Source organism: Colius striatus, chromosome 4 (genome assembly GCF_028858725.1).
Source record: "Colius striatus isolate bColStr4 chromosome 4, bColStr4.1.hap1, whole genome shotgun sequence".
NCBI lineage: Eukaryota > Metazoa > Chordata > Aves > Coliiformes > Coliidae > Colius > Colius striatus.
Window position 1 is genome coordinate 67,960,980 of NC_084762.1, and position 15,257 is coordinate 67,976,236.

The following is a 15,257-nucleotide window of genomic DNA, read 5'->3' on the forward strand; positions in this document are numbered from 1 at the left end:
TCTCTTTCAGCCTTGAGAATTTGTGTTTTTGACTGTAAAACCAGTAGGCAAAGGTTCACATCATCATTGAAGCTCCTAATAAGCCAAAATAAACACATATGCCTCTCAGTTGTTTTAACCACACAGAGAAAGCAGGAGTGTAGCAAGGAAGCAATGCCAAGGGATTAAATACTCTATGTGGTTAGTGTGAATGTTGTGTTATTGAACACCAATTATTGGAGGCAAAAATAAACAAGCTGCTACAGTGCATTTTGTTTAAATAGGTTTCCAGAAATATAGGTTTGTTTTATCTCTTTTTTTTTCCCTGTAGTTTAAAGCAGAGTAACTGCAATGCCTCCCTTTGCAGTTCATTCCTCCAACAAACAGCTTAGATACTCAGCTGAACTTGATAGTAAAATCTACCCAACAAAATCTCATTCCTGTGCTTAGCACTAAGCACATGCTTAAATGCTGTGCTAAAAGTATAGGTCAGGATTGCTGACCATTTTCCAAAATGAAGCCCTCTATCCTTAAGACTTGTAGAGTTCATTGACATCTGCTCTACACTTTGTTTCACAGGTTGAGAGCTCTTCTGGCAAAGAAACGTGGGAATATATTCCAATAATTTTTCCCTCCAGTATCGTATCTACTCACTTTCAAATAAATGTCAGGATACAAAAAGTGGTACTGAAAGAAGTGTAAATATTTTGGGATGAGAATGAAACAATGATGTGGTAAAATCATAAATCTCAAACAATAAATCATACTGATTCTGGCAGTAAAGATTATTTTCCCTATAGAAACTGTTCAGCAATAAAATCTTTTACAGGAAAGAAATATTGGATCCATGAGATTATAATTTTTACATGTGTCAAGAAAACAGTGGGAACCCTTTCTCAGAAGCAGAGCTGTTGTGCTTCATTTTACTCAGAAACAGTTTGACAACTTACATAGACAGGAGAAGATGACACCATCCAAGAAAGAAAAGTTATATCATTTGTGTGGAGACAAACACTCTATTTTATATGTTGAGAAGCTTTTATTGGGTCACCACAATAGTTTGGATTAGTTACACTATGGCTCTGATATACCAAATTATAATGTAGTCATTTTCCCAATTAAAGAAAATAAGAAAATGAAGCAGCATGATGCATGAGGCTTTGGCCACTGAACTAAGCCAAGTTTTAGGAGCCAGTCCCAGTCTGGTGCAGAGAGGGAATTCCTTCACACTCGTTCATAGACTCTAGTGCAGACAACTCCTTTCATGGCGCATTCCTAAGGCACAAAGGAAAAGATTAATATAAACCTTTTGCAGACAGCAGGTGTCTGCTGCAATAACCTCTGAAGTCAGTGAAAATCCAGATGTCATGTTTTGCATCTTTACATCTTTACATAATTTTTAGAGCAAATGAGAAAGCTATTCTCATATTACAAGTGGAACAGTTTCCATTGCAATATCTTAGGACTTAATTAGTAGCACATAACGACAAATAGATTGCAAAATCAGGCTCAGCTTCCAGAAACAAATTTACCTTCTTTGGTATTATTGCTTGTTTGAAGGAAATATCAACCCCACCTAGTTTATTGTACCACGGCCCACAAACTGAATTTTACAAAGGTGTTTTGAAGAAGCAGCAATAGGCTGGGTAGGTCAGAGGTCAAGCTTCTGGCCTAAAAAATTTTGCATTTATGAGTCACAAAATATTTCTTCTGACTGTCTCACCCCATTGGCCTTCAATGGCTTCTGGTGACTCACAGCCATAGGACAAGTGCGACAGAGGTGACAGGACTTTAAAAAAAGACCTCATCTGACTGCAGAAGACGAGACTTCCTCCACAACTCTGTTCAATTCAAGGGGCAGGTGGCAGGACACCAATGGAACAGGGGACCCTATGTCTCTGCTTTGCAAAGGTGGTTTAATAATTTAAAAAAACCCCACAGAAATGTAGTAATTTCTGTGATGAATGCAAAAGAAAATCACCCTTCCAAATGCACAAGAACCTAAATCAAAATGCAGTCAAAACAATCTGGCATGTAAAGGTGTAATGCTGCTGATTTCAAACATGTCACCCAAGTAGGAGGCATTCAAAACCCACCTGGATGAGTTCTTCTGTGACCTACTCTAGGTGGTCCTGCTCTGGCAGGGGGGTTGAACTAGATGAACTAGGTCCCTTCCAACCCTTGAGATTCTGTGAAATTAGTTTGGCTCTGCTCTTTAAAAACTTTAATTAACAAAGTATTTTCATTCAAAAGTGAAATCTTAACTTCAATGGTGATCGTTACAACTAGAGTCCCTAAAATGTGTTATCAGCATGTCTTGGCCAACCCATGACTTTCACATGGCTGATGGAGAGAGGCAGGATGAATGAGGGAAGAGGGAGAGGCAGCATTCCCTGCTCCTGGTAATGGCACGACTCTCATTGCTCCTTGTCCCTGCTGCTGGTCACCACATGGGCAGGGGTGGGCACAGGGTTTCTGGCTTCCATGCAATAAACCTCAAGCACCTGCTCGCTGTGCTCGGCATGCTCCCATGGAAAATGCACACAGCAGTGTGTGAATCGATGTACCTTAGCAGAAATAGACATGTGAAAGGGTGTAAAATCAATTTTCTAAGGTATACAGGTTTTATTCCAAAGATGGGAAAAAGGAAAGAGCCATTCCAGGGACAACAGCACTCAAATTGAAAACTTTCATTTGTGTTTCACAGGTTTCTGCTATTTGAAAACCTCATTTCTTTTAGGAACAAAAATCTTAAGAGCACTAAGTATGCTGTCAATTTACAGCAGATCTGCCAGTATAGCCACTTTAAAGACAATTTGCTGTATGAAACAATTATTACTTCCTTCCAGCTTGTTTCCTAAGAGTGATTTCCTTTTTATCTCTCTTAATTTGTCTCATAAGATGGAAAGAAAGACAAAACTGGTAGTATGTTTAGATAGATGCAAACTGAAGACTGCATCCTCTTGATCTGTATCAGCATACAAGGAGTCTGAACTTACCACCACCATTTTCCCATCAACCAGTCTTCTCTTTATCGTTGTCTCTTTCCCATTCCACTTCTGCACTTGCATTAACGCCCCTTTCTCCAAGGTTATGACACTCTGTAAAGGCCAAGAAAAGAGTTTCAAACTGAAGATTAGAGTAGCAATTTATTTTCAGTAAGACTCACATTCTTGGCTAATGACATGCTTAGTAATGTTAGTTTCAGCACCATACTATTTATTTATTTGTACTTTTTTTAACAGTTTGGAAACCTCAAAGTGCATTAAGGGGGTAGGAAAAACTCCTCCTGATGCTCTCGTAGGATGTCAAGAACACTCAGAGATCATCAGCCCCCTTACCTTGACTTTCCGGTCATCTGCTGTTGTTTCATCAAACTGCTGTCCCAGTTTGAAAGAGATCGTTGTATTTTTGAAGGTGCTTTCAGTTCTGATGGTTACTATGTCTCCCTTCATACTGATGATCACATCGGGCTTTGCCAGGCCACCTAGTTTGCGGGTGGCTAAGCCCACTCCTAGAATTCAGAAACAAAACTATCGTTATATTCCATCAAGCAAGGAGCTCAGTGTGCTTTCTTAACTCATCAGTGGAAGAATAAGGAACATTTTCTTCCTAAATACTCTAATGCCTGATTCAGATGAGACATTAATTCTTTGAATATGGAAATACTGTGGTCAGAGGCCGAGGCAGCCCCAACTGATAAAGTGCACCTTCAGCTAGAAATAGGGGTATACATGAATATATGCATGTATACATTTAGCTAAGAAGAAACACAGATGATTACAAATCTGCATGAATTTGTGTAGAGATAGAATGGGAAGAAAAAAATTAGAGAAAAAGATTATTTCTCATAAAAATTTGCAAAAATAATAATAAAAAGAAAAATGACAAATCTGAGAATTTGCACTATTGTTAACCAGCTGCATGGATACTGAACTGCCAAAATGCTGGTGCGTAACCATTCAAACAGATTGGAGACTGGACAATTCCTAGGTTGTTACTAACACCCCTGAAGGATCATTACATCTAAACCTCAGTGAGAAGTGCAAGTGGGAAATATAAAAAATGTTAAAAGTATGAGAACAGAGAGTTACAGAGAGCTTCAAGGAAAATCCCATGTCAAAGGCCTTTTACATTGCCTAGTGTTTTAAAGTCCAGTTCATTGTCTACAAGTCGTGAGCTCTGAGGCAAGGTAGAATGAAGGCCACTGATGATGTATTGCTATTATATAAAAGCAGGAAGCGGATAGCTGGAGTTACTGCCTTTTTTATTGCTCTGCTACGCTCAGATGGAAAGATCCATATTGAAGGGTATAAAGTTATCTGGAAAGTAAAACACTATTTACAGTAATTATTCTATACTAAACAATTATGTTCAGATCTTCAGAAAAATATCTATAGCTGGACTTTCATCCCACACTTCCTCTGGTTAATTAATTAACTGTAATTCTTTTGTTATTCAGTTTACCATTTCAAATAAAAGGAGTCAGTGTCTCAGTGAATCGTTGATGTAGCAAAAGCAGTGCTGTAGCTGTCTATGCACTTGCTATATAGGAATGGAGACAACATTAACATGAAAAACAATGCCTAATTTATTACATTCCTGGCATTCTTCAGTAACAGATAGATTCATTCATGGGATTTAGACAACTGAGACCAAAGTGTCAAGAGATATCAGCTCCATTATATATTGTAAATTATCACAAGTCATGAGTTTAATGGTGCAATCAAGAGAAATGTTTAAAAAAACCCTGCATCTCCACAGATTCCTCTCATTAGAGAAAACTAAATTAGATCAGATCAGTTCAGTTACATGGAAGTAAATTTATTATAGTAATTCAGCACCTGCCTTTCTGTTTTTTACATTTTAGATGTTAAAGGAAAGAAATTAAATTATAATAGAAAATAAATCAAAGCGATTTTGTGGCTGGGAAGAAGGCACCCTCTACAAACAAGAGATATTCCCAAAGAATGCTTATTAAAAAATAAAAAAATAAAAAGAAGCAAGAAGAAGCAAGAAAGAAAGAAAGAAAGAAAGAAAGAAAGAAAGAAAGAAAGAAAACATTTCTCACCCAATTCTTTCATATAGTCATCAAAATTTTCACTGGAGATGAGTTTCCAGGTTCCCACAAATCGGTTACACATTGTACAGGCTTTGCCAAGTCCTGCAGAGAGAGGCAGTGGCCACAGCAGCTCTTGGTAGGGAGTCAGAGAGATTGCGTGCCCGCCTCAGACCTCTCTGGCCCCCTTTTAAAGATGGCCAGTCCCCATAGCTTCCAGGACGGACCAATAGGAGAGGCTGTGCCAGGGCCAGACAATGTACACCTTGTCCAAGGCAGCCGTGCTGGTACCAAGGCTCCGGGTGATGCCTGCCCTGACTTCCTCCCTTGAATAGGTCAGGACACTGCGGGGTGCGTGGGGACAGGGATAGGAGGTTAACGCTGTATCCACAAGGCAGTCACGGGACGTTGCAATGAGAGGTCTCAGCAACACACAGACACCAAGCACGAGAGCACTGCTTCCTTATGAAACCCAGCTCTGACTGTCCTCACAATGCCATTCCCTTACTACCACCATATAGAACAGTACAGAGAAGACAAATAGGATAGAATATTTCTGTTTGAGGGACTTACAACAATCTTCTAGTCCAGCTGCCTGACCAGATCAGGACTGAACAAAAGTCAAACCATGTTTTTAAGGGCATTATCCAAATTTCTCTTAAACACTGACAGGCTTGGGACACTGACCATCTCTCTAGGGAGCCTGTTTCAGCATTTGACCACCCTTTTGGTAAATAAATACTTCCTAATGTCCAGTCTGAACATCTCCTGGTGCAGCTTTGAACCGTTCCCAGAGGTCCTGTCTCTGGATACCACAGAGAAGAGACCAGCACCTCCATCTCCACTTTCCCTCCTCAGGAAACCGTAGAGAGCATTACCACTATTGCCAGCTGTGTATTAGTCAGGTATATCAAAGCCATGTGGATTTAGGGGAGGAAATGGTTTTTTACTTTCATGATCCATCCTGGAAAGGATCTGTGTGTTTTATTATTTTCAGGTAGAACTGAGTTAGACTGTTTGGTTTTCTGCCTTTGCATCAGAGCATTGATCCCAAGCTGTGGGTTCTTCCCTGCACATGCTCCGGACAAAACCACAAGGAGAAGCAGCAGACAGACTTCACTACCTCCCTTCTTCTACAAGACAGCAGGTTCAGGAAATCTCTGCATTGGTGGAGATCAGCTCTTGTGCTTGACAGGTGGATAGCATGAACAGATGTTAAGTCATTAAAGGGCTTATTCTCAGTTCAAATTCACTTGCTGAGCAGAGACCAGTTTTACTGGGCTGGGAGGAAGGCATGTAACTCCTCTCTTTTTGCCTTTCTGCACCTGGATAGTTGGTATGTCATAGAGTTAAGGGTAAATTTATGCCAGAGTAGTCATGTGGAGTCTCCTCTGGAGGTTTTCATAACCCACTTGGACATGTTCCTATGCAATCTGATCGAGGTGAACCTGCTTTGGCAGGGAGGTTGGACTAAATTATCTCTGGAGATCCCTTCCAACCCCTACCATTCTGCGATATCATTCTGTGAAGTGATTGCATTCAAATATGTCCTACTATTGCCAGATTTCTTCACACATTTCCTGCTCCCATGAAGAGACTCCACCACCTCCCTCCACCCAAATCTCCCTTGTACGTGGGAGTCCCGGACTGGACTCAACATTCCAGATGTTGCCTTCCCAGTGCTGAACAGAGGGGAAGGGTTATCTTCCTCAACCTTCAACACTCCCAATGCAGTCCAGGGCATCACTCACCATCTTTATCAGAAGGGCATATTGATGACTCATGTTCAGCTTGATGTCCACCAAGACCTCCAGGGCGTCTTCTGCAAAGCTGAGTTTGAAAGTCTGAAAAGTCTTAGCATGAACATTCAAAAACCTTCGTTACGATATACATTTAGAACTATTGCCTTGTTGTTAGTAAAGCAAAGACACAAAGAACAGATCTGTAAACCACATGTACATTTGATGGGCAGGAATTTAAGGCATTGTAATTCAAGCCACCCCAAACTACCTGATATTAGTGTAAAACCCCATCAATTGTAATTTTGTCCTTCCCCTTCCTAAACCATCTTCCTGGAGATAACGGTTACTTGCTACATGAAGGGATTAGATGACTTCTCTCTTGTACAAAGAATAGTTGCCTGTTTGTCTTTCTCACATGATTACATCTCCTGAGTTATGACCACTTATAGGGACTTTTCAGACCTACATTGTATGGGACACTGGGATTATAGGCTGTGGAACCAAATTTCTTACATTTAGAGTAGAAAGACTGAGATGGATCTGATGTTGGGCTAAGGAGGGTGAGGTTTGGGTCTTCTCTTGAATGGTGTCAAATGCAAGATGGGAAATATGCTTAAAGAGAATGAGCAGTGAAAATATTGTAGTCTTTGGATTACAATGTGGTTGTGGGGAAATAACAAGGTCTTCGGTTACAAATTTTGCTTGTTTATGGAAAATGTTATTATTCTATCCGTCATAACATCAACAAGGGTAACTTGAGCAGAAATTCCCATTACTGGTCAGGTCTAACTACAGTGCAGTGTAAGAAAAGAAAATCTAGAGTGACTGCAAATGAAAGCAAAGCAAAGAGGAACTTTTTCTCGCCCATAGTAGGAAGCAGACACTGAATCATGTAAATAAACGTCAGTCTTTGAAGGTGTTGTCCACACACAGCTCTTCTAAAGCAGAGATGTATTTTATCACTTTTTGTGTAAAGAATAGCTACTGCTTTTATTCAATCTCTGGAAATTTCTCAAGGAATAATAAGAAAATACGTTACTGTTGCTCCTCAGGCATTCTTTGTTTTTTCATTTAATTGTGTTATCCACATAAAGGCACTTAACAGGACAAAGCTGGTGACTTCAGGAAATAAAAGATGATTGGGACATTGTAAAATCAGGGCCCAAAGAAATTCAAGAAGAGCAAATTAGTCAGTATAGAACAGCTATACTGCAGTACCAGTAACCTTAGGAACAAAAGTGACAGAGAATTATTTATACAGACAAAACTCCAGTCTTAAGCAGTCTCAAACAATGTTGACATTGCTACCGTCTATCTCTTTGTTAGTAAGGAAAATTGACACTTTCATTTAAAAGTCTTACAGTCTAGAATGAAGAAGAGCAGGGAATTATATCTCAGTGGAAATAATATCTGTAGAAACCAATCTTTTCTTCAGGTTTAAAGGGAAAAAATTGTGTCAAAGATTTTGAGTATATGTGGTAAGAGGGAGCTTTGATTCCCATTTTTTAGCTTATGGTCGGAATAAAACATGATTTGAAATCAACTCACCTGGAAACTGTGAAGCAGCACTAGAGATGAAGATGAAAATTTATAAAAATAGTGAACTAAAAATGAAGAGACTATTTAAAGAAATAAAGAAAAGAAACTTATGTCAATGTATTTAAAGGAAATATGGTATGGGCAAATTCAGTACCAAAAAAAGTCTAACTTAATTCCTAGGAGAGTAATGAAGAAAACAAAAATAAAAGCAGAATTCAGAGGTCAAATGCCTGCCTGGCTGTGAGGACACCAAGGATGTTTGAAAACTGACTCTGCAGAGCAGAGGGATCGACTACAGACACAAGGCCAGCAGTCTACCCCTTCCCAGGAGCTCCACTGGGAGGAGCAAATGGCCTGTTGTCTCCTTAGCTGGGGCACCCCATGAGACCAGACTAAGGCTGCTGGGGCTGAGGTGGCAGCTCAGGGCAGACTGCAGAGCTCAGTGCACACTGGGCTTGACTGGCCAGGATGCAAAAGTACTCAGAGTTCCTTCCAGGGGAAAAAAAGGGTTAAAAGCAAATCAGAAAAAATAATAGAAAGGTCAAAGATCAGAATATGCCTTGCTTCATCTTTCTCCTGAGCTTCTAAAAATCTGCAGGTGTGAGTCCTATCTCCCTCTTGTCATCCAAGAAACCTGTAAAGGAGTAGTGCTGATGGGCAAGGATCTCCTCTCAGCATTGAAGGGTATCTGCTGTTTTAAGCATGTCACCCATAGGGTTTGTAGGGGTTTGGTGAGACTCTCCTTTTTTTTCAGAGAGGAATGCTGTGTGAGGGTTTCTGATTTTTGGAGAATATTTCAGCATAAAAGAGAGGGAATCTGTACTGCTCTGCAGGCAAGGACAAAACACTGATTTGCCTTTACTCCTTAGAAATGTGTGCGATCACCACCATCCAGGCCTGAGAACATACACCTTTGTTTGCCCGGGAAGAATGATCTCCATTTATTTAAGAAGTCACCAGGCTACTGCCTTTTTTAGAGAATAAATTTCAGCTTTCTTCAGAGAATAAATTTCAAGTATGTTCATATTTTAAGAAAATCACTAAAGCTTCATCATGGTGATGGTCCTGTTAAAGATTTTAGACAGAATTTCACTTGACTGGAATTTCCAAAACTTGAAGTTTAAAGTAGCTTGATCCATTTACAAAGTCTGAATTAATTCACCATGCACTAAAGTAAATTATGACGCTTTCAGAAGAGATGACCTGCCTCTGAAAAATCAGGCTGTGAATGTTACAACTGTAACTGCAGACTTCGTTAAGTATATAAGACTACTGGAAAAGAAAAGCTGCTAGATCAGTATTGAAATATTGGAAATCTTAACTCTGAAATATAGTGGGTTTGTATCTGTGGACAATGGGATATATTAAACTATGAGTTGATCTTTAACATCTGTATACAGTTTATTTAAGTCAATGTTACTGCTTCTTGTGATGATCTCTGTCATGTGGGTTTTCTGCCACAAAACTCTTGTTTTATCCTGACTTTTGTAAATAATTTTGATTCTTGTTAAGTGCTAAGTAGATTTAGTGTTGTGGATATGGGACACTGAAGCACATTTCCTTCCCCTATGCAACTGCTGTTCTTCAAGCTGATGAGATTTCACAACCAATGAAGGCAAGATTAAAAAAACCAGGGAAGCTGTTCATGGCTTTTTAAACATTTTTGCAGAATTTACCAGTAGTGTTTTTGAACTGCTCTTAAATTATTCCTTAGCTTATCCAGACTGTAGAAGTCCTTTTCCTTTTCCCTTCTGCAGTTGTATTAATAGTTCAGAAACTTGGGAAAGGTCTGAGTCATGCAGAGGAAAGTTCAAGTGTATAAGGTCTCTGATGCTGGCAGTAGGGGCTCAGCACCATTGTCTCTGACAGCTGACCTCAGGAATGTCAGGAATATGTGGAATTTGTTTCATAGATCTTAATCGTAAAGCTTGAGATATGCTCATATGCCCATTTTGTGGTTATTGCACACATTTTCAGGCTCTTCTTGTCCAGGCTTTCCTTAGACTTCTTATTATTTTGCATCCTCAGTATGAGTCCTCCCAGGTGCAGAAATCAGGGCTTCTATGGACGTGAAGTTTTGAGATAGGAGGTCAGGCCTAAGGGCAGTAGAAGAAGGTAACTTAAGAATAAGAAGGGTTAAGAACATGGTGTTTAAAGGGGCTTTGCATCTAGAGAGGCTTCTGTTCCCAGATTGATCTAACCTGATGAGCTAGTAGAAAATACACAAAGAAAATAAAGGAGGTTGCATCACTAGCAAACTTTTACGGGCTTTTTAGTAAGACTAAAGGTACTTTTAAAGCTGTGATTCTTAATTCAAGGCCTTCTGTCTAATCTAGGATAAAACTATTAAGGAAAACTCGCCCGGGTGTGTTCCTGTGTGACCTGATTTAGGTGGACCTGTTTTGGCAAGGAGATTGGACTAGATAATCTGTAAAGGTCCCTTCCAACCCATCCCATTCTATGATTCTATGACAGGGACGTTAAGAAAATAATCACAGTTGAGAGTTACAGCAGTTACATTTTTGCACTTGGGGTGGAAGAGGGTGGACCTTGTGTCCAGGTTTATGTCTATCATTGGCACACAACAAGTGCCACTCACTGGATCATCTCCCAACACTCTTTCTGCACTAAAATGGGTCACAGTTACTGAGTGTGGTACTGACTCTCACACGATGCTTTCCCACACAGCACCCTTTCCCATGCTGCATTCCCCCCAAACCCTTTTCCAAAAAACTCCAACACAAACACAGGTTGTAGAAAGCTGAACATTTTATTGAATAGCCACAGTAAATGAGACTAGCTGCATAGAACTCTTTTGAGATATATTTGTAAAAAGTACAGTTCACTTTAAAATGGATTTATGAATATTTTCTTCTTCAGTTAAGTTGTTTTTCTCCAGCTTTAAACATTAATCCTGTGCAAAGATGACTTCCTCATGCTTTTTCATAAACTCTTTTGCAGGTAACGTTATTCATGGAGCATTCCTGGAATGAAAGGCAAATTTAATCAGCTTTTAACTCTCACTTAAAGATTTCTCAGTCAGAAGGTAGATAATTACTTATCCATTGTCAGTCAGCATAATAAAAAATCTGCATTTCTCTTCCTCTAAAAGCTATTGCCAAAACAATGACTCTTAAGTTTGAAAGCTTCAGAAGCAGAAGTCTGAAAGACAAGCACAAGACTGAAAGAACATCAAAGGACTGCACCAGTGACTCCCAGGAGACTTCAAATCTCCTCTTGAAAAGCTCTAAAGAAGACTCCTAGGACTTCTATGGAGGGTGATTGGACTCCAGATTTAGGCCTTAGTCTTTTTTCTTCTCACCTTTTGCAGCTGTGGCTTGTACACATGTGTGCAAAGAAGACCACACATACCCACAGAGTCCTACACAGCTTTCAGACTTGAGCTGCTGGTGTTAGCCTCTGCATGTTGGACTCAGTCCTCATCTATTCTCCTGATAGATCAAACTCTGTGTTTTTCAATATTTCTTAATAAAATCGTTACCAAAAATTATTTCTATTTGTTCTCCTCTGGCCTCTATCCAAAGAAATTTAAATATTAAATTTATAGGCATACTATTTTTCCCTAGGGAAGGGCAGAACTCTCTAGGAATGTTATGTACATATACCTCTCTCTAGCATATGGGGATCTCAGATGCCTTTTCTGAGCACAGTTTTAGTCTCCTCCCAGATTCTTCAAAGTGTTTTTCCTAAACTGAAGAGCAGTGCAGGGAAGCCTCAAACTGCAAGTGGGCCTCCCTCGGGTCCAATCAAGCACAGTACTCTCTGACCAGATAGCACCAGCTGGCAGAGCTTGGACAAAGGTTTGGGGTTTTTTCTGCTGTAATGTTGTATCATTCATCCAGTTCTTGGTGATCGACAGTACAGTTCTCACAGTTGCCGGTTGAATCTCCATTTGAGATGAACAGGAGTACTTTGCATCAGCATAGAGCAGATGTACTTAACATGAGCTTTGCTAATGCTTCTTTTAGGCCATCCAGAACTTAAAGATTCTGATATGGAAAAATTTCTCTCATAGGGATATTGTTTTTCTGTCCCTATTCTTTCCTAACCATATCTTGATATGAATGATGAACAGACACCTCTATACTATTCCATAAGAGTGAAAGCATTTAAGTTTTAATATATGCTCCAGACTCCTTCAGAGAGAATTCTCGCCAAGTGCACAGAGCCCTTTCAGATGTTTTCACTCCTCATGTTTGAACCCAAAATAATACATTTGTCAAACATGAATTCTGCACAATTAACTTGTTGATTATGTAATAAAAGTGAACTCACCACCACCAGGTTCCCATCCACCACTTTTCTCTTAATGATAGTCTCTTTTCCATCCCACTTCTGCACCTGGTTCAGTACGCCGTTGTCTAGGGTTATGACATTCTGACAAGGAAAAAAAACCATAATGTGTGGCTGTTCCATCACGCTCTGAGCTGAACAGAATGCCATCTTCATGTCCAAACAGCACTGAAGCACAAAGCATTTATAGCATTCTTACCCTTGAAGGCGGCATTTCTAGACTAGATGTCAAAATCACAACTCTGTCCTGCTCCCACGTCTCCTTTGAGAGATATATTTGGAAAGTGCCATTTTTGGACTCACCTTTGTTTTTCTGTCATCTGCTGTGATCTCATCAAATTCTTCATTCAGCTTGAAAGAGACCTCTGTATTTTTGAAGGTACTTTCTGTTTTGATATTTATCACATCACCGTTGATGCTGATAGTTACGTTGGGCTTGGCCACACCAGCCATTTTCCTGGTAGCAAACCCCACACCTGTAAATGAGACAGGGCACTATGAAATTTTTATCTTTACTCAGTGCTTTTATCTTCCTTGGTAGGGAAAAATACACCAAAACTTCAGTGCTGATTTTCCTATTATTTTCTGAATTTTTTAATTAATGCCATGTTGCAGAGGTTCCTCTGTAATATCTCACTAGCTTGGTATGGTTACAGACCAAACCAAGCAGGGTGATACAAAGAAATTCTCTGGTCTGTCATTGTCAGAATAATAAAAGTAATATTTCAAAAGACTGAGACAAGATTTTAACAACAGATATTTGCATATACTGTTGTTTGAAATAACTGCTGTGGTTTGTACATTAACTTGTATGTTCATTTTATCTAAAAGTAAGAAAGCAGAAATAGGTGACAGTTTCTAAGCCACAAAATCAACCAATCAAACAAATAAGGGAAAAAAAAGCACGTTTCTTAAATTTACCAGTGGCTAGGCTGAATAAAAGGAAATGATTAAGAAATAGCTGGCGACGGTTACGTCCTGAGTAAAATCTGGGGTAAAGATTAAGAGTGCAAGAGTCTCAGTGAAAACTATCTGAATGCTGCACAAGTTTCAGTATTTTACCCACGAACTCCAAATAAACCTACAGCTTTCTAGCATGTACAGATCCAGTCAATGCAAGTTACTCTATACTTGCTCCACACTAAAAGAATGTGGAAATCTTTTAAGGCCCAATATTAATCCTAAACAAGGAGGATACATCTTCAGAAAAGAGTATTATCCCTCAAATATTTTGCAAGTATCTGCATGAATTCCTGTAATTTTCTTTGTTAATAATCACTAGAGGCAGCTACCAAGTTTCATTTGCTATAATAGCCATGGCAATTAATTGGTCTCCTAGTCCAATAGCAATATAAAGAAGTTTAGAAGTGCTGCTTTTAGACATAGAGAAGCTTGCTGCGTTCGAGCACTACACTGCTTTGTATCTCCAAGGATAAAAGCTAATCCACACAAAATACTGCAGTTGCATGTTTTATTCCCATTTATAACAGTGCTATGCAGGTATGCATAGACTTTGTTTATGTGAAACTATTCCTCCCAATCAAGGTTTTTCTGTGTTATGTGGATCGTACAAACACATAGTCAGATTCTCCAGTTTAAGATCACTTGATCAAAACAACCGGACTAAAACACCCTTGGGAAACAGAAGAATCAGAAAAAAGCAAGTAAGGAATAAAGTTCAAAACCAGCATTCCTTCCCTGTCCCAAAAACAACAACTCCAAATAACAGTTCTCACCAAGCTCTTTCATATAGTCCTCAAAGTTTTCACTGGAAAGGAGCTTCCAGGTGCCCACAAACTGGTCACACATGTTGTCAGGCTAGAGAGAAGTCTTCCTCAGGATTAAGCAGAAATGCAGGACAGGAGGATAGTATGAGCTCGAAGAGATCAGGAGTTATCTTTAAAAAGAAGCCTTGGCCACATGATACTCTAAGATGACCAATGAAGACGTAGTCCCAATGCCCAGTGTTTTCCTTCCTTCCCTACCCCTCCTTTGCCAGTAGGTCATAGTGTTATTATTCATATGACTTTACTAGCACAAAGATCACTGTCTCGTTTTTATTTAATTATTTGTGTCATTCAAGGACACTCTGCCTTAAAGGCAAATAATTAAATCATATTGTCTTTCAGGAGAAAAAGGTAGACTCAACCCACAGAGGTTTATGTTCTCTCCTATACTCTCGTATACTCCTTCATTTCATTCAGCCATATCAAGTGGACACCGCTAAATTCCTTGACTGTAAGATCTGAAAGGCATGTTGGGATAAACTAATTTGCTTTCTGCACCCCTGCAGTCAGAGGTTTTCTCTGGAGAGGCACAGAATTACAGAAGGAAACGGATTTGTGGCAACAAGAGAGAGTGCTGGTGACTGTAGGGAGGGCAAGGCAATACAACTGCTTCCTTGATTTGAATGTCCTTATCATTGCACCATCTGAATCAACTGACCAATAGTCTGTATTCTGCTTTTATGTGATGGAGATAGGACATAAGGTTCTGTGAAAACAAGAGTAACAAAATAGATACCTCTCCTTTTTGCTCCTGTACTTTCTGAAGACTTATGTTCCAATGGCCAGCATTATAACTATGGCATAAAGCTAGATTCTGCTATTGACCCACCAAAGGTC

At 39.5% G+C, this 15,257-nt stretch overlaps 2 protein-coding genes across 3 annotated transcripts; both read right to left on the reverse strand.

The window, feature by feature from the left end:
- Nucleotides 1-1,203: 1,203 nt before the first annotated feature.
- Nucleotides 1,204-5,123, reverse strand: LOC104559505 (myelin P2 protein). 2 transcript variants are annotated; one of them, XM_010204520.2, is made up of 4 exons: nucleotides 5,051-5,123; nucleotides 3,321-3,493; nucleotides 2,979-3,080; nucleotides 1,204-1,254 (listed from the first exon to the last, which is right to left on the reverse strand). In XM_010204520.2, the coding sequence occupies exons 1-4, from the start codon at nucleotides 5,121-5,123 to the stop codon at nucleotides 1,204-1,206; spliced, it is 399 nt and encodes a 132-aa protein (XP_010202822.1). The 2 variants fall into 2 exon arrangements, with proteins under 2 accessions (XP_010202822.1, XP_061851200.1); XM_061995216.1 differs by lacking the exons at nucleotides 1,204-1,254; nucleotides 3,321-3,493 and having other exon boundaries at nucleotides 2,995-3,080.
- Nucleotides 5,124-11,084: 5,961 nt separating this feature from the next.
- LOC104564221 (fatty acid-binding protein, adipocyte) lies at nucleotides 11,085-14,488 on the reverse strand. Its single transcript, XM_061995045.1, has 4 exons — nucleotides 14,370-14,488; nucleotides 12,937-13,109; nucleotides 12,616-12,717; nucleotides 11,085-11,303 (listed from the first exon to the last, which is right to left on the reverse strand). The coding sequence occupies exons 1-4, from the start codon at nucleotides 14,440-14,442 to the stop codon at nucleotides 11,253-11,255; spliced, it is 399 nt and encodes a 132-aa protein (XP_061851029.1). The 5' UTR covers nucleotides 14,443-14,488; the 3' UTR covers nucleotides 11,085-11,252.
- Nucleotides 14,489-15,257: the final 769 nt, after the last annotated feature.